General features: G+C 39.2%; 2 protein-coding genes across 2 annotated transcripts; both read right to left on the reverse strand.

Annotated features, from left to right (window-relative positions):
- Positions 1–485: 485 nt before the first annotated feature.
- On the reverse strand, positions 486–21,654 carry rmc1 (regulator of MON1-CCZ1). Its single transcript, XM_079260107.1, has 21 exons — positions 21,509–21,654; positions 18,590–18,666; positions 18,033–18,117; positions 17,714–17,770; positions 17,547–17,633; positions 12,214–12,354; positions 12,037–12,140; positions 11,825–11,914; positions 11,587–11,692; positions 11,372–11,480; positions 11,233–11,277; positions 11,064–11,117; positions 7,640–7,768; positions 7,459–7,565; positions 7,265–7,384; positions 5,013–5,090; positions 4,800–4,904; positions 2,859–2,927; positions 2,676–2,763; positions 2,357–2,494; positions 486–900 (listed from the first exon to the last, which is right to left on the reverse strand). Exons 1-21 carry the CDS (start codon positions 21,605–21,607, stop codon positions 821–823), a joined length of 1,968 nt encoding a protein of 655 aa, XP_079116233.1. The 5' UTR covers positions 21,608–21,654; the 3' UTR covers positions 486–820.
- A 1,427-nt stretch (positions 21,655–23,081) lies between these two features.
- Positions 23,082–26,170, reverse strand: LOC306770807 (serine/threonine-protein kinase RIO3-like). Its single transcript, XM_079259774.1, has 4 exons — positions 26,086–26,170; positions 24,814–24,903; positions 24,329–24,442; positions 23,082–24,161 (listed from the first exon to the last, which is right to left on the reverse strand). Exons 1-4 carry the CDS (start codon positions 26,104–26,106, stop codon positions 24,048–24,050), a joined length of 339 nt encoding a protein of 112 aa, XP_079115900.1. The 5' UTR covers positions 26,107–26,170; the 3' UTR covers positions 23,082–24,047.
- Between the last annotated feature and the right edge of the window lie 209 nt (positions 26,171–26,379).

Genomic DNA, 26,379 nt, shown 5'->3' on the forward strand with positions numbered 1-26,379 from the left:
TTCCATCAGAAGATGCTACACTGTGCTCAGAAAGGGATGGGCATTGTCAGCAGCAGGACTCAGGTAGGCTTTGCTGGTCAAACCAGGTCATGTTGGTACTAAGAGGAAAATATCCTCCACACTTTTACTCTATCAACAAGCTGAAATGTTGATCCAAGGCAGGATGGATTCATGTTTCTACCATCTTAACGTGGATTTTAAAAGAAGACTCGTCAGACCAGGCAGGAATGTAGCCTGTTATTCTCTGCAAACAGGTTGTGTTGAGAAAATCCCAAATCACAAGTAGCCACGCAATGTTCAAAGTAACCTAAATCTCTTCTCTTCCTCATTTTGTTGCTCAGTTTTAACTTAAAGTAAAAGTCATCACCACCATGTCTAGATGACTAAGTGTACCGAGTTGCCTCCGTGTGATTGGCTGATTAAACATTTGTGTTGAAAAGAAATTGAATTCTTAAATTGTAAATCATTAGTGGGGGATATTTGTCATGAACAGACTACATTTTATTTTAGCCATATTACAGCAATAAAAACATTTCATACAGTATAGAGCAGATTTATGAAAACACACTGACTTTTTATTACAAAATCAATACATGAGCTTCACTGTGCACCAGGTAGAGTCTTTATATGTTGTTCATGCAAGTTTCCTGGTTACAGATCATTAGATGGAAGCAGATCAGTTTTTAAACGGAGCAGGGTGCAGAGTTACAGCTATGGGTGCATGTTGTACACTGTGGAGTTCCTAACAGGAACATTTGGGTCCTGCATGGCGTCTGCAGCATCAGAGGAGCTTCTTGATGGATTTGTAGTTCCTGGAAGTTCACACAGTGGAGGATTTCATCAGTGCCTGCTCCCCAAACAGCTGCTTGAAGTGGACAACGTGCTCCTCGCAGTGCTCTCCTGCAAACACGCAGCAGAAGCTCAGTTAGACTATCACGTTAACGGACGTCAGCTGCAAATGGTTTGTGTTTCAGAGTTGATCCTTCATGCCCTTATCAGCCGTATAGTCTGCAGTATCTTAACCTGATGAAGTCATAACTAAATCAAACTTGGTTGAGTATGTTGAACTTTGTTATAAAACCACAAAGCCAGAAGCAAAACTTTAACTTTGATGCGTGCTGCAACTGGAAGCCAGTGAAGTGCGACTAGCAGCGGAGTGACATGAGCTTGTTGGGGTGGGTTGAAAACAAGACGCGTTGCGGCGTTCTGGATCATCTGCAGAGGTTTGATCGAGCATGCAGGCAGACCTGCCAGTAGGGAATTGCAGTAATCGATGCGTGAGATGACCAGAGCCTGAACCAAAAGCTGAGTTGTCTGTTCTGTCAGGTATGGTCTAATTCTCTTGATGTTGTAGAGAGCATATCGACAGGTACAGGCAACCGAGGTAACATGGACCTTAAAGGTCAACTGGTCAACCATCATGACACCAAGATTCCAGGCAGCAGATGTAGGAACAAGTGTGATGGAGTTGAGCGTCACACTTATTTGCAGATGTAAGGAAGGATTGGCTGGACAGACAATGAGCTCTGTCTTAGACAGATTGAGCTCAAGGTGGCGAGCCTTCATCCATGCAGAGATATCAGCAAGGCAAGCTGATATTCTCATTGAGACGGTTGTGTCATCTGGAGGAAAGGAGAGGAAAAGCTGAGTGTCATCAGCGTTGACTAGTGTGGTATCGGTACACTTTTATTAATATCAAGTACGAGTTCACACGGTTGGTATTGAGCCTACTGAACTATTGAGCCATCCCTACTTTTCTTCTGGAAGTCTGCTTCATTTTGGGCAATGTGAATGTGCAAACAAATTCTGATTCGTACCAAAGAAGCAGACTCTGTCGGCCTTCATACAGGTCTGGGTCCGTTTCAAGTGGACCAAACACAGGAAGCGGACAATATAAGGTCAACTGCTCCGTGGGTTCAGTGCATGGCATCTTGTGTAAACACAACCAAAACACATGCACAGGTGGGGAAATGGGCGACTTGTGGTCAGACATAGAAGAATTCTGTAAAAATTTTAATGAAATGAAATGAAAAATACTTTATTAATCCCAGAAGGGAAACTCAATGTCAGAAATGAATAAACTCAAATGAACAGAAATATGATCAAACCAATAACCACTAGTATCTGTGTTGAAGATGTTCAGAACGTCCCGTTTTGGGTCCCGAGATGTAGAGGAACTGACTTGTGGTTCTCGCGTGCCAACCGGCTCGTTACACAAGATGTGTGTTGTTTATGTCGCTGCAACTCTTACTAAAGCCTCAGCTGATGTCTGCTCTCACTTTTCGTTTTCAACAGAGGAAAATTCCTGAGAAAACTGGTGGGAAATCTGGGAATAAGAATGTGTGTGTGCATTCACCAGGGTTGAAGGCGGGGCTCCCTCTGAGCCGCTGGTTCCTCTGCTGGAACGACCTGAAAACGGTGTAGAACAGCATCTGGTCTCCAGTCTGACGCGCCGCATCCAGAAACTTCCGTGCAGAGACGTTGTCGTGGCCTCCTGCTCAGGGAAAAACCACTGATTCCATAAACTGCAGCTTTAATGACTTCTGAACAAACTGAGCTGCTGTTAAGAAGATCCACTCTGAAGTTTATGAGCTGAACTCTAACTCTTCTTTATCAATCACTGAACCAGTTTAATCTTCTGAACATGACTCGATGGTTTGGGATAATGAACGTACCGACGCTGCGGATGAATCTGAGCGCGCCCAGAACCTGCTGCTTCGACAGCAAAACCTCCACAATCTCGTCGTTGGCTGTTGACAGACGCTGCAAAACACACAACCACAAACTTCAACACCATGTAAAAGGTGATAAAAGGTGATTTACGCCTGACATTGATATAATCTTTACAGCTGTTTTACCTTCAACATGTCCAGAGACAGCTGGTGTGCAGGAGGATACGTGCTCTCCAGAGACAGAAGCAAACAGGCCTGAGATCAGCAAACACACACCAATGAAACACAGGACTGAGGAGAACACATGCTAATTAGCTGGAGGGTAAATAAAGGGTTCATCTGGCTCAACGCTGAAATAATCAGCTGAGATATTAAACAGGAGCTGTAGTTTGACGGAGCCTCAGTCAGTCATGGTGAGATGTTGAGCTGGACATATTCACTTATTTTAATGAACCTGTTGTGTTACATTTAGCCTCTGACAGGTTACAGACACCTCTCTTTGGAAAATTCAGAGCCAAATATGTTTATTGCAGCCTGTAGTTTGAGAAAACACAGTGAAGTCTAAGTTTTAATAAGTCGACCATGTGAGCAGAGGAGGAACTGGGAGCATGTGCTTAGTTTAAAGCCACACTGAAATTTGGTAGATCTTCTCACAGGTTTCCCCCCTACTGACGTCTAATCCAGTACCCACCTTCATCCTGGCTCTTCTCTGAGCTCTCTGCAGCCTGTAAAAGTCAACCTGATAAAGAAACTTCTTATTTTTTTTAATCTTTTGTCTTCTGTCTTTGTTTCTCTGACAATGTCCTCTTGTGTTATTTAGCAGACTCAGTCACGGTGCGTGTTAAAACAGCCCGTTGCTTTCATGTGACACTGATCCATTTCAGTAAAATGCAGCTTTAACATGATGATCTGGGCTGCGTAAAAAGTTGTGAAGTGCGGTTTCTCAGCCTCAGGATGTTGTAGGATTAGGACAACTCCAGTAATGTGAATAATAAATGTCATTGTGCCATCAGAATGAGTCAGAAACACAGTTTAAGGTCAGAAACTTATGTAGCTGGTGTGCATTATCTGCCACCCAGGTGATGGTAACCCTCCTAAGAGCTTGAATTTTAAGGCAGCTCGACTTCTTTTGGTCTCTTTAAAACTTCTTTGCTCTCATCCAAAAGGCCTCTTCAGTTCTTAACTGTATGGCAAGAAGTTCAGGTCTAATAAACTGATGTTTGGTTGCTGACCCACCGAACCTTTCTGTGGGTCAGTAGCATCGTTGCTAGCTGCAAGTTGCTTCTGAATGTTAATAGGGATAAAATGTGGAGTACACACTAACCTTAATAATTAAACATGATTAACTGTGATCATGAAAGACACAAAAAATGCATATCCAAACAGTTAAATTTTCTTTTGGCTCCTTTAGCAGCAAGTATATCTGTCTGAAAATCCCTCTGCTTTCCAGTAGGTGTAAGAAAATATCAAAATATCGCAATATTGTGTGTGACAATATATCGATATTCAAAAGCCTATTTTTACTGATTAGGCAGATTTTTATTTCTTTATTCACCTTGTACACAAAGATCACGGTTTTATTCTGTTTTTATTCAGTAAGTTGATGTCAAGCATGCAACAGCGTTCAGTGTTTACTAGTAAAGAAAAACGGCAATATATTATAGTATTATAGTATATGCTTATAGTATCCTGATATATCGCGATATATTCTATCATGACAAATATCGTATCGCCAGATTCTTGCCAACAGATTTCTTTTCTCTCCTGTTTGTAAGCACACTGGAAGTCCATCACTTCAGATTCAGCCATGTTTGATGCTGAATGTGTTGAATGTTTTTGTGTTCGCATCCAGTTTTTTTTCTTTTTTAAATAAAAGGCAGGAAACTCTGAATTTCAGAAGATCTTTGACGTCCATCTGATGTCTCGCTACAAGCTGTGTCAACACAGCCAACGCAGCCTGCTGTGAAGGTTGTGTTACTTTGGATTTCACTAAAAAAAAAAACTTTCTCCAGCTGTGACGGTGTCTGGTACCGGTTAGCAAACACCCTCCTTCAAACGTTTAGCTAACGACTAACATTAAAGACCTGAAAAAAACCAGTTCAGAACCAGTTTCAGACATGAACTCACCAGTGGTTTGGAGTCACTCAGGACGTGATACTGCAGGAACTGGTGCAGCATGTAAAACAGGTTGTGCTGCACCAGCGTCTTGATCACCAGCTCGTAGAGGTAATGCTGAGAGAGACCACCAGAAAAACAATCAGAACAGACTTTATGACGCTAAACAACCAGAACCGAGGATCAAAGATGAGAACAAGGAGGTGTCACTCTGCTCGGCTTTACCTGGACTGTGATCTGGTTCTGGTTCAGAGAGCGGATGTACTCCATCAACACAGCGATGATGAATTTATGGGAGACGCCCTGCAGGACACACAGTGGTGACAAACATCTGTTTTCATGCTTTTCATCTGTTTTCTGATCTGATGTGATTTTCAAACAGGTATTTGATACAACATTACTCAAATTAAAGAATGAGACAATTATTTGATGAGATATTCAAGCAGCAGAGAGAATTACACTGAAGTCATGCCTTATATAAAGATCTTCATCTTTTTTAGTTAATGAGGCCAAATTTTCCAGTACAACCTGGCCAACCAGTATATTATAACACTGTCCTGCTTTAATGCGTATTCAATAACTAAACCAAATACACTTGCAGTTTAAAAGCTAAAACCTTTTCATATACATGACGACGTACGATGAGATCCTAACTGAGACATTTATTAAATTACTTATGTGTGAAACTGCACAGACAACAAGATGCTAAAAATAATTAACTAAAATCAAGCTGATACAAGAACAAACTTCTAAGTGCAAGTCAGCTTATTGACACAAGAAATACAAATTGTTATATTTAGCTACAGCAAAAAAGGAATGAATAAATGATGTAAAAAAAAAAAAAAAAAAGGGAAATTAGGTCAATAAAATGATCTAAAATAATAAAATAAATACACATAGATTGATAGTTTACTTCTACAAATAAAAAAACATTTAAATTACTTATTTAAATTTACAAAAAAAAATTTAGCTGTAAGCAATGCGACAAACATTTTCTGCATTTGTAGCTAATTTTCTTCTTTTATTGCTTGTTCAGTATCTAGATGCCGTTTAGCCCTGAATGCTTCAGCGCTAGCGTGAACTAAACCCTCCACACACAGTTTTGCCTCATCATCTGCATTTCTAAAACTGTCATCAATGACTGGATTGTACCGTGCATTATTTCCACTTCTCTGTAACTGGTTAGCTGCTAGCAGCTTGTTAAACATCTGACTGGTGCATTATCGCCACCAGGTGGTGGGAAGATGCGTTGCAGTCAAGGTTCTCATGGTTGATATCTTCCTATCTAAATTAGGAGCTAATGTCTCTAGTATCAGCTTGTTTCAACTTAACTCGCCCCGACTCGTCTCAGCTTGGTCCTGTTTCTTTTCCATTACAGTTTAGTACCAGGTTTAAAAGGGGCGGGGTTTGTGTGAAATCGCTGTGATGTCAGTGTTGTGCACGACAAGCTCTATAGCAACACAGGACCTAGAGGCAATCTGCTACCTGGTCTGCGTCTCGCTGGTCGCTGACCAGAAATCGTATCCATTTGTTGGAACCACTTCCAGTCTGTTTGATCCACTCCGACCATCGTGGTCCTTGACCTGCCGATAGTCACTTTTGATCTTTTTCAGCTTCTCGCGACAGAAAACTCTGATGCTAGCCGTAGCCATTGAGTTGGAAAGATATTTTCATTTCGTGTCGCTCCATCTAGTTCCTTCTGTATCCTTTCCTCAGCAACCAAGCAAAGAAACGTCTCCACCTCCATGTTGGACCATGGAACAGACTTTTGTTGCACCATTGCTTGTTATGTAATGTAAACAACTTATGAGTTGGAGTCGCTCTTCCAGTGATGTCACTCCCTGATCTCTGATTGGCCGCGCCCCTGACCAATGGCAATGTCACACACAACCCGACTCAGCTCGCTTCGAACCTGGGCTGAGGAGTTACATATAAAGTACCGGTAAACAGGTACAAAAGCCTACAAACTGAGTCGAGGCGAGTTAAGTTGAGACAAGCTGATCCCGATGGAAAAGGGCCATTAGGCAACGCCACGGCGCTGATTTTTGTCCTTCTAGTTGGCACTCGAACGCCGATTGTCCCTGACTTAAGTCACATATTTTAAGTGCCTTATTTCTTATCATCTTTCTACATGAGCAAACAGATGGGAAATGCTTGAATGTTATCTCATGTTTTAACTTCATGACGCCTTCCCGTCTGCCATCACCGTCAGCTTCAACTTTTAGGTCCCATTTAGATCAAATATGAACAATTTTCTCCCGTCATTTAGCAGACGGACGCTGCTGGTGGTCAGAAAAACATCCGTTTAATAAAAACAATGAACCAAAACTGCCACAAAAAAAAAAACAACACATACATTAATCTGATTTTTGTTGGTTTGAACTATAATTAAAGGAAAATCTGACAAAATATTCCAGGTGAAGCAACTTTAGCAGCTTGTTTCCCTCTGAAGGTTGAACATCTCAACGTGTGTGTACCTTCCTCTCTGTGAATGACGACAGGACGTGTGTGTACATATCCGACTGGTCAATGACCGCCTGTGTCCGGACTGGACGCTTCTGGGCGGCGTTGCCTCGGCTTGGACCAGACTCCATCGCCTATAAACACAACACACTCCATGTCAGAGATGTCCTCGCCGACTCGTGATGTAACCGAGACGAGCGCCACTCACTGCAGTGTAGCTCTGCTCCGCCTCCAGGTAACCTTTGTACACCTGGTTGAGTTTGTCGAAGACAGTCGCCACGACAGGAAGACTCCCCTTTTCCCCGCACTCCAGAACTGTGAGACAAGACGTATTCAGCTTCATGGAAACAATTTGATTTATTGACAAACGTTTAAACACTAAGACGTACTCTGCGAACACACAGACAGGATGACCATCTTGCAGTCTCTCCGCCGTAACAGGAAGTCCATCAGTTTTCCTTTATCCTGCAGCAGGTTGACCGTTGGAGGCAACTTCACCTGCAGGTACCACAGGTAACCTGACACACAGACAGCAGACGTGTACGCGGTCATTTCTGTTACCGTGGAGACAGCCTGTCAAACTTACAGTTCAAGCAATCGTTAAAAAAAAAAAAAAAAAAAAAAAAAGGACGCCGAGTGTCAAACTTGTCCAGTTTTCAGCAACATGCTGCTGTTAAGTACATGTTAAGTACATTTACATGTTGTGCTCATATGTATTCGTCCACTTTCATTAAAGAAAAGGCTGAATTTACAACAGTCACTCAAATAACTGGAGACTTAAAAAAGGAACAATAGCTACACTGCAAAAACTCAGCCTTAAAAAACAAGAAAAGATATACAAAAATGAGGTAAATGTTGCTTAAAATAAGATAAATTATCTGCCAACAGAACAAGAAAATTTGGCTTGAGAAGACTTCCCAAAACCAGTAAAAAATACTCTCAAAACAAGAGGAATTCTCTGGCATAAAAACTAAGAATTATCTTACCTTTAAAAAAAATAAGCATATGTGTACTCAATTTAAGATTTTTAATCTTACTTAGATTTCAGTTTTTGCAGCATAAAAATTTGCTAATGTGTCCTGGACAAATTAGAGACTTTTCTGTTGAACAGTGGGACAAAATACCTGTCAACAGGTGCAGAAGTCTGACTGAGAGGAACAGAAAACACCTGACTGGAGCGGAAACATTAAAGGATTGTTCAACTAAATATTAGTTTATGAGTGATGTAATATGTAATAAATTATCTTATTTGTTTGCTTTTTAAAGAAAATATTTCTATTGAACCAGAATTAGAAAATAATGTCATGATTTTCATAAAATTTTTATTTATTATTACTTTAGTCAATTTCAGCTCATTTTACAGGCAGCTGTTTTTTTTCCCTTCTTTAATGAAAGGGGATGAATAAATATGAGCACAACTGTACATGTGAAGCATTTCAGAAGAACTAAATGTAAAATGATTTATGAATCTTTATCTTTCTGCATCTGGTTTGTGTTTGCTGAGGTGACCACATCGCTGCAGAACACACACACCCTCCTCAGCCCCTTCCATTAATCAAAGTAAAGCAGTGTGTGTATTTATACTTTAATAGTAGGACTGTAAATGGACCAGGTGGGTTTACCTGCCCACCAGGCAAAGACTTAACGTGTTTACAAAGCGCATACTTCATACGACGACTGTTAAATGATGCTCCTTCCTTATAGCAGTCCACAATGATAACACTGCACTAACATGATCAAATGTAAAAATCTGATTGTACATAATAAGGTCCCGTGTTTACGGATTACTGGCATCTAGTGGTGAAGACCAGCAGAGCAACTAAAAGAGCCAAAACTCTTCCAGATACACGTGTTTTTATCTCAGAGTGGATCCAGTAGCTTCAGGTGCCACTACAGGTATAAATACTTCACAACTGCACAATCAATTCATTGGTTGAGTATTTAACAGCTCAATTAGTCGTAAATTTCCCTAAATATCGTCTCTTTTCTTAAGACATCATGTCAAAACTGTACCAGCTTTGCATCACATCTGCATGTTACTGCTGGTGGCTTTGTGTGCAGAAGGGGCGTGTTGGAGAAGTCCAGCAGAGGAAGAGTCGTGCAGAAAAACAGACGAGGACATCGTTGCTGGTCAGAGAAGAAATTTCCGAGGTGTCATTGTGAGGATGGCTCACCAGCCTGTAAAGCAGGGCTCTTCAGCTCAATGTTTCCCTGCTACAACATACCCGACCCAAACTAAATGGATCCAACAGCGAGTGAAGTTCTGCACTACGGCTCGCTCATTTGAGTCAGGTGTGTTTTTCATCTTCATCTTCTGCTGCTTATCCGGGGTCGGGTCGCGGGGGCAGCAGCCTAAGCAGGGGAGCCCAGACTTCCCTCTCCCCAGCCACATTTGCCAACTCTGCGGGGGGGTCCCGAGGCGTTCCCAGGCCAGCCGAGAGATATAATCCCTCTAGCCCTCTGACGATACGACTACAAAGTCGATCATTGAACTGCGGCCCAGAGAATCCTGATGCCAGGTGTACATATGGACACTCTTATGCTGGAACATGGTGTTCGTTATGGACAATCCATGACGAGCACAGAAGTCCAATAACAAAACACCATTTGGGTTCAGAGGGGGGGGACCATGCCTCCCAATCACTCCCCTCCAGGTCTCACTGTCATTGCCCACGTGAGCATTGAAGTCCCCCAGCAGAACAATGGAGTCCCCAGAAGGAGCACCCTCCAGCACTCCCTCCAAGGACCCCAGAAAGGGTGGGTACTCTGATCTGCTGTTCGGTGCATAAGCACAGACAACAGTCAGGACCCGTCCCCCCACCCGGAGGCGGAGGGAAACTACCCTTTCATCCACCGGGGTAAACCCCAACGTGCAGGCACCAAGCTGGGGGCTGATGAGAATGCCCACACCTGCTCGGCGCCTCTCACCATGAGCAACTCCAGAGTGGAAGAAAGTCCAGCCCCTTTCGAGGGTTCTGGTTCCAGAGCCCAAGCCATGCGTCGAGGTGAGTCCAACTATATCTAGCAGGAACCGCTCAACCTCGCGCACAAGCTCAGGCTCCTTCCCCACCAGAGAGGTGACGTTCCACGTCCCTAGAGCCAGCTTCTGCAGCCGGGGATCGGACCGCCAGGGTCCCCGCCCCTTGCTGCCGCTCAGCTCACATTGCACCCGACCCCTACGGCTCCTCCTGCAGATGGTGAGCCCACGGGAGGGAGTCAGGTGTGTTGTTGCAGGGATGTGTTGACAACTTGCAGCTCCTGGGACAGAACTGAAAAGTACAGCAGGACATTGAAGTTGCAGTGAAAGACAGAAACATGTTGAGTGTGTTCGCAGGTAACCTGCGATGGGATCCAGACCCCGTCTATGCTGCTTTATAGGCGATACTGAACCCAAATGTGCTCTAACTTTTATCAAACAAAGCAGGACCTCCGTTTTAAAGCTCAAAGTGTTCTTCATTCATTCATTTTCCCAACCACTTAATCCGATTCAGGGTTGCGGGGAAACTGGAGCATATCCCAGCAGTCTTTTAGGCGAAAGGCTGAAAGTCCATCGCAGCTCAAAGTGTTATTGTACTGATAAATAAACACCAAGAAAAAAAAATACAGTATCTCACATTTTCCTGTTATTGACCTTTGATTCTGTTACACATTTAACTCACTGCGGAGAAAATAAATGTAAACAAAGACTGAAGACAACAGCTTTCCAGCTGTTTTGATGCTAATATATTAGCATGCTATGCAGACGCCCGTCCAGTAGATGGCGCCCTAATCGCCATCGGAAAGGAACCAGCTGCAACAGCTTGTTTCACAAACCTTCACTGGCACTGATGATGATGTCAGGCTGGAAGACACTCCAGGAGGAAGAGTCTGGAGCGAAAGTCAGGAAGATGAACGGCACCGATGACTCTCTCACACACACACACACACACACACACACACACACACACAGTCTGATAAAACACAACGTGCATCAGAAGGATACAAAGCTGACATGGAACTGGAGGCTGAGAGGGAACAACAGCTGGACCTGGAAACACACAAACAACAAAACTCAGAGAGGTGTTTAAACTCCATGCTGTTCACACAGGTGTGTGTGTGTGTGTGTGTGTGTGTGTGTGTACCTGACAGCGGTATCCTGTAGGGGTGTATGGACCGGGCAGGCAGAACCGGCTGGTGTGTGTTGACAGCGGAGTCTGGATCCTTCAGGTTAATGTCAAAGATCAGCGACGTCTGACACACACAGTGGAAACAACACAATTACTCACCTGTAGGGGGGTGTGGCTGTAATGAGACGCTCTGTGTGTGTGTGTGTGTGTGTGTGTGTGTGTACACACACCTGCGAGCTCTGGTGATGAACCACCACCAGGTTGTCCACAATGTTGAGAGCGAACTTCCCCGTCGTGTTCAGCTTCAACACGTGACTCTTCTTACACGTTCCTTCCCTGTAAACGAAGAGTTAAGCAACACACACACGGTCCACACACACACACACACACACACACACCTCCTGATCTCACAACGCTGATCGGATTCTGTCAGCATTAACCAGCTGGTGTGTGTGTGTGTGTGTTCACCTTGGTAAGTGGTAGAGCACCACCTCAGCACTGGGACTGTTGGCTGTCCTGGAGTGATGCTTCAGGTACATCATGTACGGCTGACCGTAGCTGCAAACACACACACACACACACACACACACACACACACACACACACAAGCACGCACACACGCCGGGTGAGACGTTTTTAATCAAGGTACACAATCAAACAAGCAGTTCGATCCGACCTACATGGTTGCCATGGCGATGTCTCTCTCAGACAGGCTGAGTTTGGCGGGTTTGGGGACGACCGGCAGCTCGATCTCAAACTTGGACATCTTGGACATGGTGCCGTTCTGAAAGTTAAACACTGAGAAATAAATATTCACACGACGACATGCGTGTGTGTACGACGAAGACGATGCTCACTCTGAAGGCGAAGGGCTGCAGGATGTTGCCCTGCACCGTGGTGGACAGCAGGATGACGGCCGTCTCTGGACAGTACTGGTACCAGTTCACATTGATGCTCTGACTCTTCAGCAGCTTCAGACAGCGCTTGTCTGGAAACACCTGAGACACACACACACACACACACACACACACACAGAGAGAGAGACAATGGCTGGAGGTTTATGATGAAGCTGTTGTGATCAGATCTTTGCGCAGCAGAGTGAACATGTTTGGTTTGACATCAGGACACCAGACACATGATCGCTTTAGTTTTACAACATGGACTAATTCTGTAACTGGCAGTAAAAATGGTGAGACACAATTCTTTATGTTTATGTCTTTTTTTTGGCATTTTGTTGTGAAAAAAAAACAATCTTATCAGCTGATTCTACTCACTGAGTTTTTAATTCAGATTTAATTTCTGTGAACTGTTCAGCTCATTATGTAAACAAAGTAGAAAAAAGTCATTATCACATCATATCGATGAAGTCTATAAAATATAGATATGTTAAGGATTTTTTGTGTAGTATAATGTGTGTATAATGTAACGTGTTGTGATGTGATGTGTAGTATAATGTGTGTATAATGTAACATGTGATGTGATGTGTAGTATAATGTGTGTATAATGTAACATGTGATGTGATGTGTAGTATAATGTGTGTATAATGTAACATGTGATGTGATGTGTACTATAATGTGTGTATAATGTAACGTGTTGTGTTGTGATGTGTAGTATAATGTGTGTATAATGTAACGTGTTGTGATGTGATGTGTGGTATAATGTGTGTATAATGTAACGTGTTGTGATGTGATGTGTGGTATAATGTGTGTATAATGTAACATGTTGTGATGTGATGTGTGGTATAATGTGTGTATAATGTAACATGTTGTGATGTGATGTGTAGTATAATGTGTGTATAATGTAACATGTTGTGATGTGATGTGTGGTATAATGTGTGTATAATGTAACATGTTGTGATGTGATGTGTGGTATAATGTGTGTATAATGTAACATGTTGTGATGTGACGTGTAGTATAATGTGTGTATAATGTAACATGTTGTGATGTGACGTGTAGTATAATGTGTGTATAATGTAACATGTTGTGATGTGATGTGTGGTATAATGTGTGTATAATGTAACATGTTGTGATGTGATGTGTGGTATAATGTGTGTATAATGTAACATGTTGTGATGTGATGTGTGGTATAATGTGTGTATAATGTAACATGTTGTGATGTGACGTGTAGTATAATGTGTGTATAATGTAACATGTTGTGATGTGATGTGTGGTATAATGTGTGTATAATGTAACGTGTTGTGATGTGATGTGTGGTATAATGTGTGTATAATGTAACATGTGATGTGATGTGTAGTATGATGTGTGTATAATGTAACATGTTGTGATGTGACGTGTAGTATAATGTGTGTATAATGTAACGTGTTGTGATGTGATGTGTGGTATAATGTGTGTATAATGTAACATGTTGTGATGTGATGTGTAGTACAATGTGTGTATAATGTAACATGTTGTGATGTGATGTGTGGTATAATGTGTGTATAATGTAACATGTTGTGATGTGATGTGTAGTACAATGTGTGTATAATGTAACGTGTTGTGATGTGTAGTATGATGTGTGTATAATGTAACATGTTGTGATGTGACGTGTAGTATAATGTGTGTATAATGTAACATGTTGTGATGTGATGTGTGGTATAATGTGTGTATAATGTAACATGTTGTGATGTGATGTGTAGTACAATGTGTGTATAATGTAACGTGTTGTGATGTGTAGTATGATGTGTGTATAATGTAACATGTTGTGATGTGACGTGTAGTATAATGTGTGTATAATGTAACATGTTGTGATGTGATGTGTGGTATAATGTGTGTATAATGTAACGTGTTGTGATGTGATGTGTAGTATAATGTGTGTATAATGTAACATGTTGTGATGTGATGTGTGGTATAATGTGTGTATAATGTAACATGTGATGTGATGTGTAGTATGTGTGTATAATGTAACATGTTGTGATGTGACGTGTAGTATGTGTGTATAATGTAACATGTTGTGATGTGATGTGTGGTATAATGTAACATGTTGTGATGTGTAGTACAATGTGTGTATAATGTAACGTGTTGTGATGTGATGTGTAGTATAATGTGTGTATAATGTAACGTGTTGTGATGTGATGTGTAGTACAATGTGTGTATAATGTTACGTGTTGTGATGTGATGTGTAGTACAATGTGTGTGTAATGTAACGTGTTGTGATGTGCTGTGTAGTACAATGTGTGTATAATGTAACGTGTTGTGATGTGATGTGTAGTATAATGTGTGTATAATGTAACGTGTTGTGATGTGATGTGTAGTATGATGTGTGTATAATGTAACATGTTGTGATGTGATGTGTAGTATAATGTGTGTATAATGTAACATGTTGTGATGTGATGTGTAGTATAATGTGTGTATAATGTAACATGTTGTGATGTGATGTGTAGTATAATGTGTGTATAATGTAACATGTTGTGATGTGATGTGTGGTATAATGTGTGTATAATGTAACATGTTGTGATGTGATGTGTGGTATAATGTGTGTATAATGTAACATGTTGTGATGTGACGTGTAGTATAATGTGTGTATAATGTAACATGTTGTGATGTGACGTGTAGTATAATGTGTGTATAATGTAACGTGTTGTGATGTGATGTGTGGTATAATGTGTGTATAATGTAACATGTTGTGATATGATGTGTGGTATAATGTGTGTATAATGTAACATGTTGTGATGTGATGTGTAGTACAATGTGTGTATAATGTAACATGTTGTGATGTGATGTGTGGTATAATGTGTGTATAATGTAACATGTTGTGATGTGATGTGTAGTACAATGTGTGTATAATGTAACATGTGATGTGATGTGTGGTATAATGTGTGTATAATGTAACATGTTGTGATGTGATGTGTAGTACAATGTGTGTATAATGTAACATGTTGTGATGTGATGTGTAGTATAATGTGTGTATAATGTAACATGTTGTGATGTGATGTGTGGTATAATGTGTGTATAATGTAACATGTGATGTGATGTGTAGTATGTGTGTATAATGTAACATGTTGTGATGTGACGTGTAGTATAATGTGTGTATAATGTAACATGTTGTGATGTGATGTGTGGTATAATGTGTGTATAATGTAACATGTTGTGATGTGACGTGTAGTATAATGTGTGTATAATGTAACGTGTTGTGATGTGATGTGTGGTATAATGTGTGTATAATGTAACATGTGATGTGATGTGTGGTATAATGTGTGTATAATGTAACATGTTGTGATGTGATGTGTGGTATAATGTGTGTATAATGTAACATGTTGTGATGTGACGTGTAGTATAATGTGTGTATAATGTAACGTGTTGTGATGTGATGTGTGGTATAATGTGTGTATAATGTAACATGTGATGTGATGTGTGGTATAATGTGTGTATAATGTAACGTGTTGTGATGTGATGTGTGGTATAATGTGTGTATAATGTAACATGTGATGTGATGTGTGGTATAGTGTGTGTATAATGTAACATGTGATGTGATGTGTGGTATAATGTGTGTATAATGTAACGTGTTGTGATGTGATGTGTAGTATAATGTGTGTATAATGTAACATGTTGTGATGTGATGTGTAGTATAATGTAACGTGTTGGGATGTGATGTGTAGTATAATGTGTGTATAATGTAACGTGTTGTGATGTGATGTGTGGTATAATGTGTGTATAATGTAACATGTTGTGATGTGATGTGTGGTATAATGTGTGTATAATGTAACGTGTTGTGATGTGATGTGGAGTATAATGTGTGTATAATGTAACATGTTGTGATGTGATGTGTGGTATAATGTGTGTATAATGTAACATGTTGTGATGTGATGTGTGGTATAATGTGTGTATAATGTAACATGTTGTGATGTGATGTGTGGTATAATGTGTGTATAATGTAACATGTTGTGATGTGGTTCAGAACAACAGCTGCATCATTCAGACAAGTCATTTGTCACCTGAAGGTGTTTTTGTTGTTTTCTTCAGCAAATTTGAAACTTTATTTCCCACAAGTCACAAGTCCCACATTTCTGCCACTGCGCCCCCTCCACTGTTATAAAAGGGGAGGGGCCAAGTCAGTCATGTGACCCACTGCAAGCAGCTGCTATGAACAAACATTGAAGTGTCGAACTGTATCTCTATGGAGAGAAATTTGTGTCTTTATTATCCAATCAAAGAAGTTAGATTTGAAACCAAAAATTATTTTTGAGAGCAAATAAAAAAAGTGAGAATCTTTTTTTTTTTTTGTAGCGATCAAATTAGGTTCCAATAAAAAAATATATATTTGAGAAAGCATACTTCTCCAACTTCAATCAAAACTAATGTTTCTAAGTCAAAAATTACAACTATTGAGCATAAAAATAAGTCCTCTTTACAGTTAAAAACATTTGGTTACAAGGTTGAAAGTTTTATTTGTAAATCAGTCCTCTTTGCTTGCAACGTCGAAAGTTTTGGTTGCGAATTTAACTGCGTTTGATGGGCGGGGCCTGCGCTGGTGAATGAGAGCAGAGTTTCTATTGGTTGGTTTCACCTGGCTCCGGCACTAGCTCCGCCTTCTGCATTTCACCCATTTCTCTCCTGCTTGCAGGGAAGTTGACAGCCTGTTGGTCTTGAAATCTGTCCCAAAAGTTATCAACTGCACTACATATCGTTGGCCACAACCAGCCATACATTTACAATAACACAAGTAATGAATTATAACGCCCTGCTTGCTGCTCTAAGCACACTGATTAGCAGGGACATGGTTGTCTGCTCATCATGGCCTGAGCAGAGTAGCTCAACCAGTGAGAGAATTTCAGGGTGCGGCATCTAAAACTTGGGCTGTGATTTAAAGTGGGAGTATTGTAAATGTATGACTGGTTGTGGATAAAAAGATATCTAGTGCATTTTTATTTTTTTTATTTTTTTTTTTACTCTCAAAAATCAGTTTTAGTTTCAAATCTAACTTATTTGTTTTGATAATAAAGGAACAAATTTCTCTCCATATATCTTTGTTGTAAAAACACGTCAGCAAAATCTCAGGAAAGAGTCCATTTCTGGGAAAGTCTCAACAGGACCTGCAGTCTCCACATGGACACTATTTCCCATCTAAACACAGGAAACATCCATCCTGTCCACACCAACACCAACAGACAGACATTTATTTCTTCATGAGGAAGATGCTCCAGTTCGTCCAGTCAGACTCTTCACCTACCGTTTCAGCGACCTCTTTGGTTTACCTGGTAAAACTCGATTCCCTGGTCGGTTATGAAGACTATTTCGTTCCAGCTGGTCCAACAGAAACCCAACACATTTGCGTTCTTCGTCTGCAGAACAACACACACGGTTTAAGGACAGGAACAGCCTCCGCTTGCGGTCGGATTCAGACATCTAATCGCAGACTGACCTTACATTCCTGTGTGAACTCTGTGTGCGGATAGTCGGGTATGAAGTTGATGAAGTCCTGCAAACAGGATGAGTTGTGTCCATCATGCAGTTTTAATGATAACAGATGTTAAACATAACACATCAATCAAGTTGTTTACACTATTTTAGCAGCAAAAAGCTGAACTGAAATCAAAGACTTTCATAATATTTTCTTTATTTTTTCTTTTACAATCTGATTTAACATGCTGGTCAAACAACAAAAACCCTCATTTCATTTATGTGTGAGCTGAATTAAAAGGTGTGAATGAGTAAACATCAGTAAACTGTGCCAGACTCACCACAGACTTTGAGGTTCTCTGTACAGCTAGGATCTTATTTCCAATAGAGAACTTGATGCATTTCACCTCTCCTTTATCATCCATCCTGTGCAGGGAAACAAAAATCACACCCACAACTCCACACATAAAAAATCAGCATGTTTATGTCCATTAAATGTGTTCTTTTAGACCTATATGGACTGAAAATATACTTCCAACCAGGATTAAATATTGAATCCACTTTATTTGTCATAATATATAAATGTAAACAATTTCCAAAGTGCTGCACAGAATAAATAAAAACAATGTTACAATACTAAAATATCAATAAATACAAAATAATAAACTTAAAGTCAATCGCAACAGGTAAAATAATAACAACTAAATAATTTAATAATTGTGAAATAAAAAATAAAAAATAAATAAACAAATAAATTCTACAATAAGACTGTAATCTGGGAAAAACCTGCAATGCAGGAGCAAATTTTCCTTCTCTGTTTTAGTTCTGCTCAATGTGAAGCATTTCTGGTATCAAGTTCAGAACAAACAATCTGAAATTCCTGAGTGAGCCGACGCACCTGAAGGCAACGCTGCTCTTGTCATCTGGGCCTTTGACCACCACACCTGTGGCTCCACCTGAACGCACTGCGAACACCTGCAGGCAGAAAGCAGGGCAGTAAAAAAACAAAGCGATGCGCTGTCCTGGCAGCTTTACAGAGCACCTCCTGTCAACCCCGCCGGGAGAGAGGGCCTCCTTTCTAATTATAGACCAGCATGAGGTCACAACTTTGACCTGAGCAAAATGAAAACTACAAAACTTCCATTTGCAACCAAATACGATGCAAATAACCATGTAAAAGTAAACGATTTGGTCTATGACATTTAACATACAAAATGTTATTTATGAGACCTTAAAAGTTGTACTTCTTTACCACCTACTAACTATTCGGGCTGTGACGATGTGCTTTTATCCCGATTCGATTTCGATTTATGGATGCTGATTAGATTTAAATTGTGATTCTCATGATTCTTCGATTTTGCGGATTTTTGTTGACTAAAAACAAAGACAAAAGGTATAAAACTTTTTTATTGCTCGTCATTTTTCTCGATTTCAGTGAGGAAAAAACAACACAGTAGCCAGACCATCACTCTGCTGCTATAATGTCCTAGAAGACAAGGAAAAAAATCAATAAAAACAATAAAAATGACAAAAGAATTTAGAATAGATTATTTTTATTTATTTAAAAATAAAATTGTTTTTTTAACAAACAAAGAAAAACAATCTATCTTAAAAGTGTGAAGCAAAAAATCCAGATATTGGATTTTTTTCTTTTTTATTCCATTTCCCACCCCAACGAACGCTACTTTGAGTTTCTATCATCATGGTTCACAAACACATTTTCCTCATATTTATTTCTGCTGCCATCACCTTCTTTCCTTTGTCTTAACTCGATGTTACAGAGAAATACTACTTTGTACTTCTAATCGAACCAGTTTAGAAGACAAACTATGTATTTTTAGTCCCCAATATGGATTTTGAGCATTTTTCAACTAATTATTTTGCAGGCTAGGATAATTTGAATTCAATTTAAAGCAAATATTGTGTCCAAAGACAAGCAAGCATTTTAACCAAATAAACTTGAATAGGGTTCATAATAAAGGAACTAACTTAGTTAAAAGTACTAGGGAGTACTTTTACTGTGTGGTACGAGTTAACTTTACATGAAGGATTTAAAACCTTCTCAATCCAACCTCTCCATGCTTGTTCAAAATACTTTAAAGGGAGTTTAATTAATTTATTATTGCAGGGAATATGCACTGATTTGTCATATTATGCCTTAATAATAAATACAGTTGTGCTCATATTTATTCATACCCTTTCATTGAAGAAGAAAAAAAACAGCTGCCTGTAAAATAAGCTGAAATTGACTAAAGTAATAATAAATAAAAAATTTATGAAAATCACTATTTTCTAATTCTGGTTCAATAGAATTTTTTTTTTAAAAGCAAACAAATGAGATAATTTATTACATATCAGTCATAAACTAATATTTTATTGAACAATCCTTTAATGTTTCCACTCCAGTCAGGTGTTTTCTGCTCCTCTCAGTCAGACTTCTGCACCTGTTGACAGGTGTTTGGTCCCACTGTTCAACAGAAAAGTGCTCTAATTTGTCCAGGACCAATTTGTTTGCTTGTTTTTTTTTTTGTTTTTTTTTTTTCTTTCTTCAACTCAATTAAATGGGGGGAAAAAAGTGTCTTATATTACTAAATTATATTTTTGCAAATTTTTAGTTATTGTTCCTTTTTTAAGTATCCAGTTATTTAAAGGAGTGATGTAAATTCAGCCTTTTCTTTAATGTACGGGGATGAATACATATGAGCACAACTGTATGTCTTCTTTTTCCACCAATAAGCCAGCTCTGACCCAACTTTGATGGATGGATTGTTTGCTTTTTTTTTTTTTTTTTTTTTTTTTAAATATTTCTATTGAACCAGAATTAGAAAATAATGTAATGTTTTGTTTTGTTTTTTTTAAATAAAATTTTTTAATTTTTATTACTTTAGTCAATTTCAACTTATTTCACAGGCAGCTGTTTTTTTCCTTCTTTAATGAAAGAGTATGAATAAATATGAGTACAACTGTATTTATTATTAAGGCATAATATGACAAATCAGTGCATATTCCCCGCAATAATAAATTAATCAAACGCCCTTTAATGCCCTTTGAACAAGCATGGAGAGGTTGGATTGAGAAGGTCTTAAATCCTTCATGTAAAGTTAATTTGTACCAATTCAATTCAATTCAATTCAACTCAACTCAATTCAGCTTTATTTGTATAGCGCCACTTCACAACAATGTTGTCACACGACACTTTACATACACAAATCAACATACACATCATTTCAAGCCAATTAAAAACCAACTGATTGCATCGATGGGTCAGATTAGACCTCTAAGGGTCTACTTTGTGATATCTAACACCAGGCTGTCAGTCCTGCAAGCTGTCATGTTGGGAACACACAGTCATACATCTGACTTGTTTGTCTAACAGAAACGGAAAAAGCTGTCCCCTAAAACTATTCCTAATCTTCATTTTAGCTGGAGAGATAATTCCTGCTGAATGAAGCCAGGTGATACAGCTTTTATGAAGGGTTTATCTAGTTAGTGTTTATTTACATGCATCACCCTGTTATCCAAAGCCCAGTTTTAATGCTGGTAAGTCTTCTTTAGGTGCATTTGACAGTGGATGCTGATGACAATAAACAGCCTGACATGCAGATTTATCATCATTTTCTGTTACTTTGTTTACAAAATGTTTGACTAAGTTTGAAGTAAAGAGGTAAAACTCAAAGCTACACAGAAAATAATGTACATTTTGTCCCCAGCAGGTCACTCTATGCTTATTTATCTTAGATTAAGCAACAAACTTTAAGTCAGCATGTTGAACTTTGACTTGTTTGTTAGCGAAATCGATGCTAACGTGCTAACTCACCTGCTTGTTAGCCTCATCGAAGAAGACGTTATTGACGCTCGAGGCATTTTCAAACTGAACCGGGTTCTCGCTCAGCTCCAGGTAATGCTCCTCGGTCATCCTCACACACCTGGACGTGACTTTACCAGCAGTTTTCCTCTCGTTTCAGCCTGTGGTTTCAGCTACAGTCAGACCGCCGCTGCGGAAGAGCGCAAACTTCTGCCTCGGCCTTCAGAACAAGAGCTTTATTTTCATTTTGGCTCTGGCAACAATTTTAGGAGCATTATATTTAGCCACTTTTTATTTAACAGCAGTATTACATTTACTAAGATAATACTGATTGTTTTTTGACAGCCATTAGAATATCAACAGTCTATTTAGGGCTGCCATGAAATATTACTCTGAAATAACCAGGCCGGATACACAAACTTGATTTAATACTGCGTCATGTGACCTCATAGACATCATATACATAGACCCGCATTGCATCGCGCCGCTATCTTGGATAGGTCGACCAAGCATTTGTAAGGTGTAGACCAAACCACAACAAACATTTCACGACTTTTTACCTGATTTTTCTCACAGTTTGGTATGTTACAAAGGGCAGAGATATTGTTATGATACAGATCAACGTAAAACATTAAGAACAATGTGCTTTTATGCTAAAATATTTTCACAATGCTATTCAACTAAGGCATAAAGTAGCTCCTATATAAATAAATGTATAAATGAATTTGATACTAACATGTTTGATTGTTTATTGATGCATTTGTATTTATCTATTTTTATCTGGTTAAATAAATCATTATTCAACCTTGTAAAATGTAATCCCACACAATCTGCTTTCAGTATTTTTGCCGGTTATTGCAACCGTATGCAGAACAAAATACGGGAATAGTTGCTGGCTTTCTCTTGACTACGGTTGACTCTTTCTTTTATTTACATTTATTAATTTATCAAAATAGAGATACAGTTATACAAAGTAAAAAAAAAAAGTATTGTTTAAAAACTGCAATTCAAAAGTTACGTGATCTGGATCACCACCAAAGTTAAATCAGTTCTTTTTTTTTACACTTCCAACAAGTCCTGAAAATTTCATGAAAATCCTTCCATGACTTTTTAAGTTATCCTAAACACAAACAAACAAATAAAGCCGGTAAAACCATTATTTCCTTGGCAGAGGTAATTATGTCACAATGTAAAATTCTCATTGTGAATCATATTTTTCCATAAACACCTCATTGGAGTAAAATGTATCATTTGTATTTAGTAGATTATTCACTTTAACATTATCAACCAATTATGTAGAAAAGTGTTTTTGTGTGTGTGTGTGTGTGTGTAATATATATACATTGTTCCACAGAAAACAGTTTAGTGGGAAAACTACGTTGACTCTGTGTCGAGACCTGAAAGCGGAGACCCATCCAATATGCCGACGATGCTAGTTCACTCTCCAGCGCTCAATGAGGCGTCTATGTATATATGTCTATGTGTGACCTAACATCTATCACGTGCCTGCCAATTTCTAGTAGAAAGTCAGATGCCTGATATGCTCACACAGATGATAAATGACTCATTTTATGTTTAAATCAAGTTTTAATTTCCTTGAGCACAAAAAACCAACTTCAGTTTTAGTTTTTGTTTCTTAAGGATGTGCACATTAAAAATGTAATCTTGACATTTTTGGCCAAAAAAAAAAGTCAAAAGTCGCATAATAATCCGATTTATCAGACTGACATCATGATGTAAAATGCACGCTTTTGCACTGCAAACTGTTTCTAAAATTTAACATTTAAAGACATGCAAGAAACTCTGCTGAATTTAGTCTCTTAATTCATTTACATATCTTTCACACTTTGAACTTCATTTTCCCTGATTTTTTTTTTCACCCCATCTCACAAAAACAAAAAGCAAACACAAACATCTTAGGCTTTTTCATCATTTAACGTTATGTTCACGCAGAGTACGAAGAGCTTAAATGATCCAGCTTCCAACATCCTACGGTTGTTGTCTTGTTTCTAATCAGAATAATTGGTTTATGATTAAATCACTTGTGTTAACTTTTTTTGACAAAGTTAATAAATATCACATCTGCAGGTCATAAAGTTTAGAGTTTACACAAACTAAGGATTATGACCACTTTTTAGGATCATATTCTTGAAGAAATTATTTTTTCCTGCTGTCTGCTCCTGATAATTCAACGTTGCTATGGCGACAGAAGCTAATTTTACTCAAATCTTCCTCCAAATCTTTAGCAATGTTTGAACAAGCCTCAGCTGGAACCTGCGGGAAAAGCTTCATATGTTTGGACTTCTGCTATAATCATTACAGACACACTAATCAAAGCAGGAGGAACCGGGTCGTTGCCTCCCAGCCGGCTCTGATCCAGTAATGCCTCCTCCTGGAGGCGCTCTGTCCTGCCCGTCAACAGGAGGTGGTGGGTGGGGCTTGAAGGGGCAGGATGGAGAGGGTTGGAGGTACCAGAAGCCTCCTCCGCTGTTCATGTCGTCCTTTTTGGGGTCTTCGACACGGCAGGGTCGTGATTAGAAAGCAAATCATGTTAGTCGTCAGCGTCGGGTTTTAAAGGAGGACCGCCGCCTTCAGAGACCACCGGGAATGTTTTCTTTCCTCGTTTCTGTACGTGATCTTCGTTCCTCTTCTCCAACGCCACAATCTGTCGAGAGAGGACAGATGGAGTAAAGACGAAGCCGTGTTATAATCATATTTTACCTGGATCAGACTGATATAACCCAAAACCTGGTGTCTGAACAGTCTGACTGGATTCTCCCGGTTAACTCATCCAGTGATGAAAAACGTGAGCAGATCTGGAGTTGTAAGTACCTCAGCCATGAACTCAGCCTCGTCTTCAGCACCAACAGGGATGTTCAGCCCAGTGACGGCATTGAAAAGGTTGTAGACGCTCATCGCCTCGCTCACGCCTCTCTTCTGGAAGAACTGAAGAACAAAAACATCTGGATGTTAAACAGAAACGGCTCAGAGAACTGGTGACGAGTCCTGTTCCAGCATCAAACAGTTACTGGGATGATTGGAGTCGCCTTGCTTCACATTAAGTCTGTTTGTTGAGCTAGTTAAAGACTGAGTTTATTCAGGAAACATTTGTTTTAAATGTTTACATTTCCTGTTGAAAATGAACAAAGATTTACTCCAGAAGTACCTCTGTTACTCTAAATGAACTTTCCTACTATAAAACTTGGGTTTTGGAGCTGGAAGTTTTAGAAATTGAATAATAAATAATAAATTGAATAATAATCAACAGAGTTAGAGTCTTTTCTTTGTAGCTTATAGCCATATAAAACTGTGGTTACCGTGGAAACGTTTCTGCTGTCTCTGAAGAGGAACTCCAGACCGTGAGGGTGAGTGGGCTCCACTGACTGACTGACATCTATCAGCCACACCTGGTGGAAGACAACCAGTTTATTCACATGAAAACAGAGAAACAGAATAAACTAAAACTAAATGACAGAAACAGAATAACCTAAAACTAAATGACAGAAACAGAATAAACTAAAACTAAATGACAGAAACAGAATAAACTAAGTGACAGAAACAGAATAAACTAAAGCTAAGTGACAGAAACAGAATAAATTAAAATTAAGTGACAGAAACAGAATAAACTAAAACTAAATGACAGAAACAGAATAAACTAAAACTAAATGACAGAAACAGAATAAACTAAAACTAAATGACAGAAACAGAATAAACTAAGTGACAGAAACAGAATAAACTAAGTGACAGAAACAGAGAGGAGGGTGGAAGATGAACAACATGGAGACAGGCAGCGATAAGTCCATTTACAAAAGCTGGGAACATTTCCAAAAGGTGCTAAAACTTAAATCTTGAACTTTTAGCTTCTATAAATGGTTCTCCGAGGTCAAAGCAAGTACATGTGACTGCCATGATGGTTTTCTTCTGCAGTGCTGCCTGAGGGTTCAAAAGGCCACAAAGCAATTTTCACAAACTTTCTGAATCTTTTTCCAATATTCTGCAGTGAGAGGGCTTTTTTTTTTTTTAACCTTGTCGATGACTCTGTGATGGATCAAAGTATCGAGTCACAACTCATCCTTGCTTGAAATACTAAAACCTTTAGTTGATGCTCCTTTTATACCCAATCCTGACACCCTCACCTGAGGTAGATTAGATACATTCTATCTGCCTTCTTTGATTTTTTTTTTTCCCAACTTTTTGTTTCAGTGTTGCTGCATCAAAATGTTAAATATGTGTAGAATTTCTACATATAATGAGGTTGTTCAGTGAAGACCTGAAATGATGACCTGATGTGTGTTTATATTTCGTTCCAGTTGTTCCATTTCTAAAAGTTACCTAATTTGTCTAGAAATGAGGTCTGTGATTAAAGAAAAGGGCAAAGGAGGTGTAAATGAGATAATAATGGGGGGGAAAAAACATCAGTATCAAGAAGCAGTCAAGACAAAAGTAAACAACAAGCTGGGGTTGAAATGGGTGGGAAACAATGATTAGACAAAAACTAAATGACGATATCAGTCATCAAATTGGATCAAGTTAAACAAGTTAATCCAGAATATTAATAGTGAAAGACAATAAACAGACCTTAGTCATACCTTTCCTTCGTACCACAGCATGTTGTATTCACTGAGATCAGCGTTGAACCAGATTACACTCCTGTTAAAGCTGCTGCATCATCTGCAAACAGGACAAAGCAGAAGAAGCTAAACGGATCCATTCAGCTGCCGTGTGGAGAAAAGTCGCCATTATAAACCCCAGCATTCAGCTAGTATCACAGAAATGACAAAAAGAAAAAAAAAAGCCACTGATTCCATTTATTACCATAGATATATATACATACATACACACACATACATATATATATATATATATAAATATAAATATATATA

This window comes from Telmatherina bonti (genome assembly GCF_933228915.1).
Source record: "Telmatherina bonti genome assembly, chromosome: 20".
Lineage (NCBI taxonomy): Eukaryota > Metazoa > Chordata > Actinopteri > Atheriniformes > Telmatherinidae > Telmatherina > Telmatherina bonti.

Excerpts from the sequence above, each read along its gene's own strand:
- rmc1 (XM_079260107.1), bottom strand. The coding sequence starts at position 21,607 with ATGACCGAGGAGCATTACCTGGAGCTGAGCGAGAACCCGGTTCAGTTT. Across the intron at positions 11,693-11,824 it reads GTGCTCTACCACTTACCAAG|GGAAGGAACGTGTAAGAAGA; the intron begins GTGAACACACAC and ends CTTCGTTTACAG. Across the intron at positions 4,905-5,012 it reads AGAACCAGATCACAGTCCAG|CATTACCTCTACGAGCTGGT; the intron begins GTAAAGCCGAGC and ends GGTCTCTCTCAG.
- LOC306770807 (XM_079259774.1), bottom strand. The coding sequence starts at position 26,106 with ATGCTGTGGTACGAAGGAAAG. Across the intron at positions 24,904-26,085 it reads TGCTGTGGTACGAAGGAAAG|GTGTGGCTGATAGATGTCAG; the intron begins GTATGACTAAGG and ends GTCTTCCACCAG. Across the intron at positions 24,162-24,328 it reads AGGCTGAGTTCATGGCTGAG|ATTGTGGCGTTGGAGAAGAG; the intron begins GTACTTACAACT and ends CTCTCTCGACAG.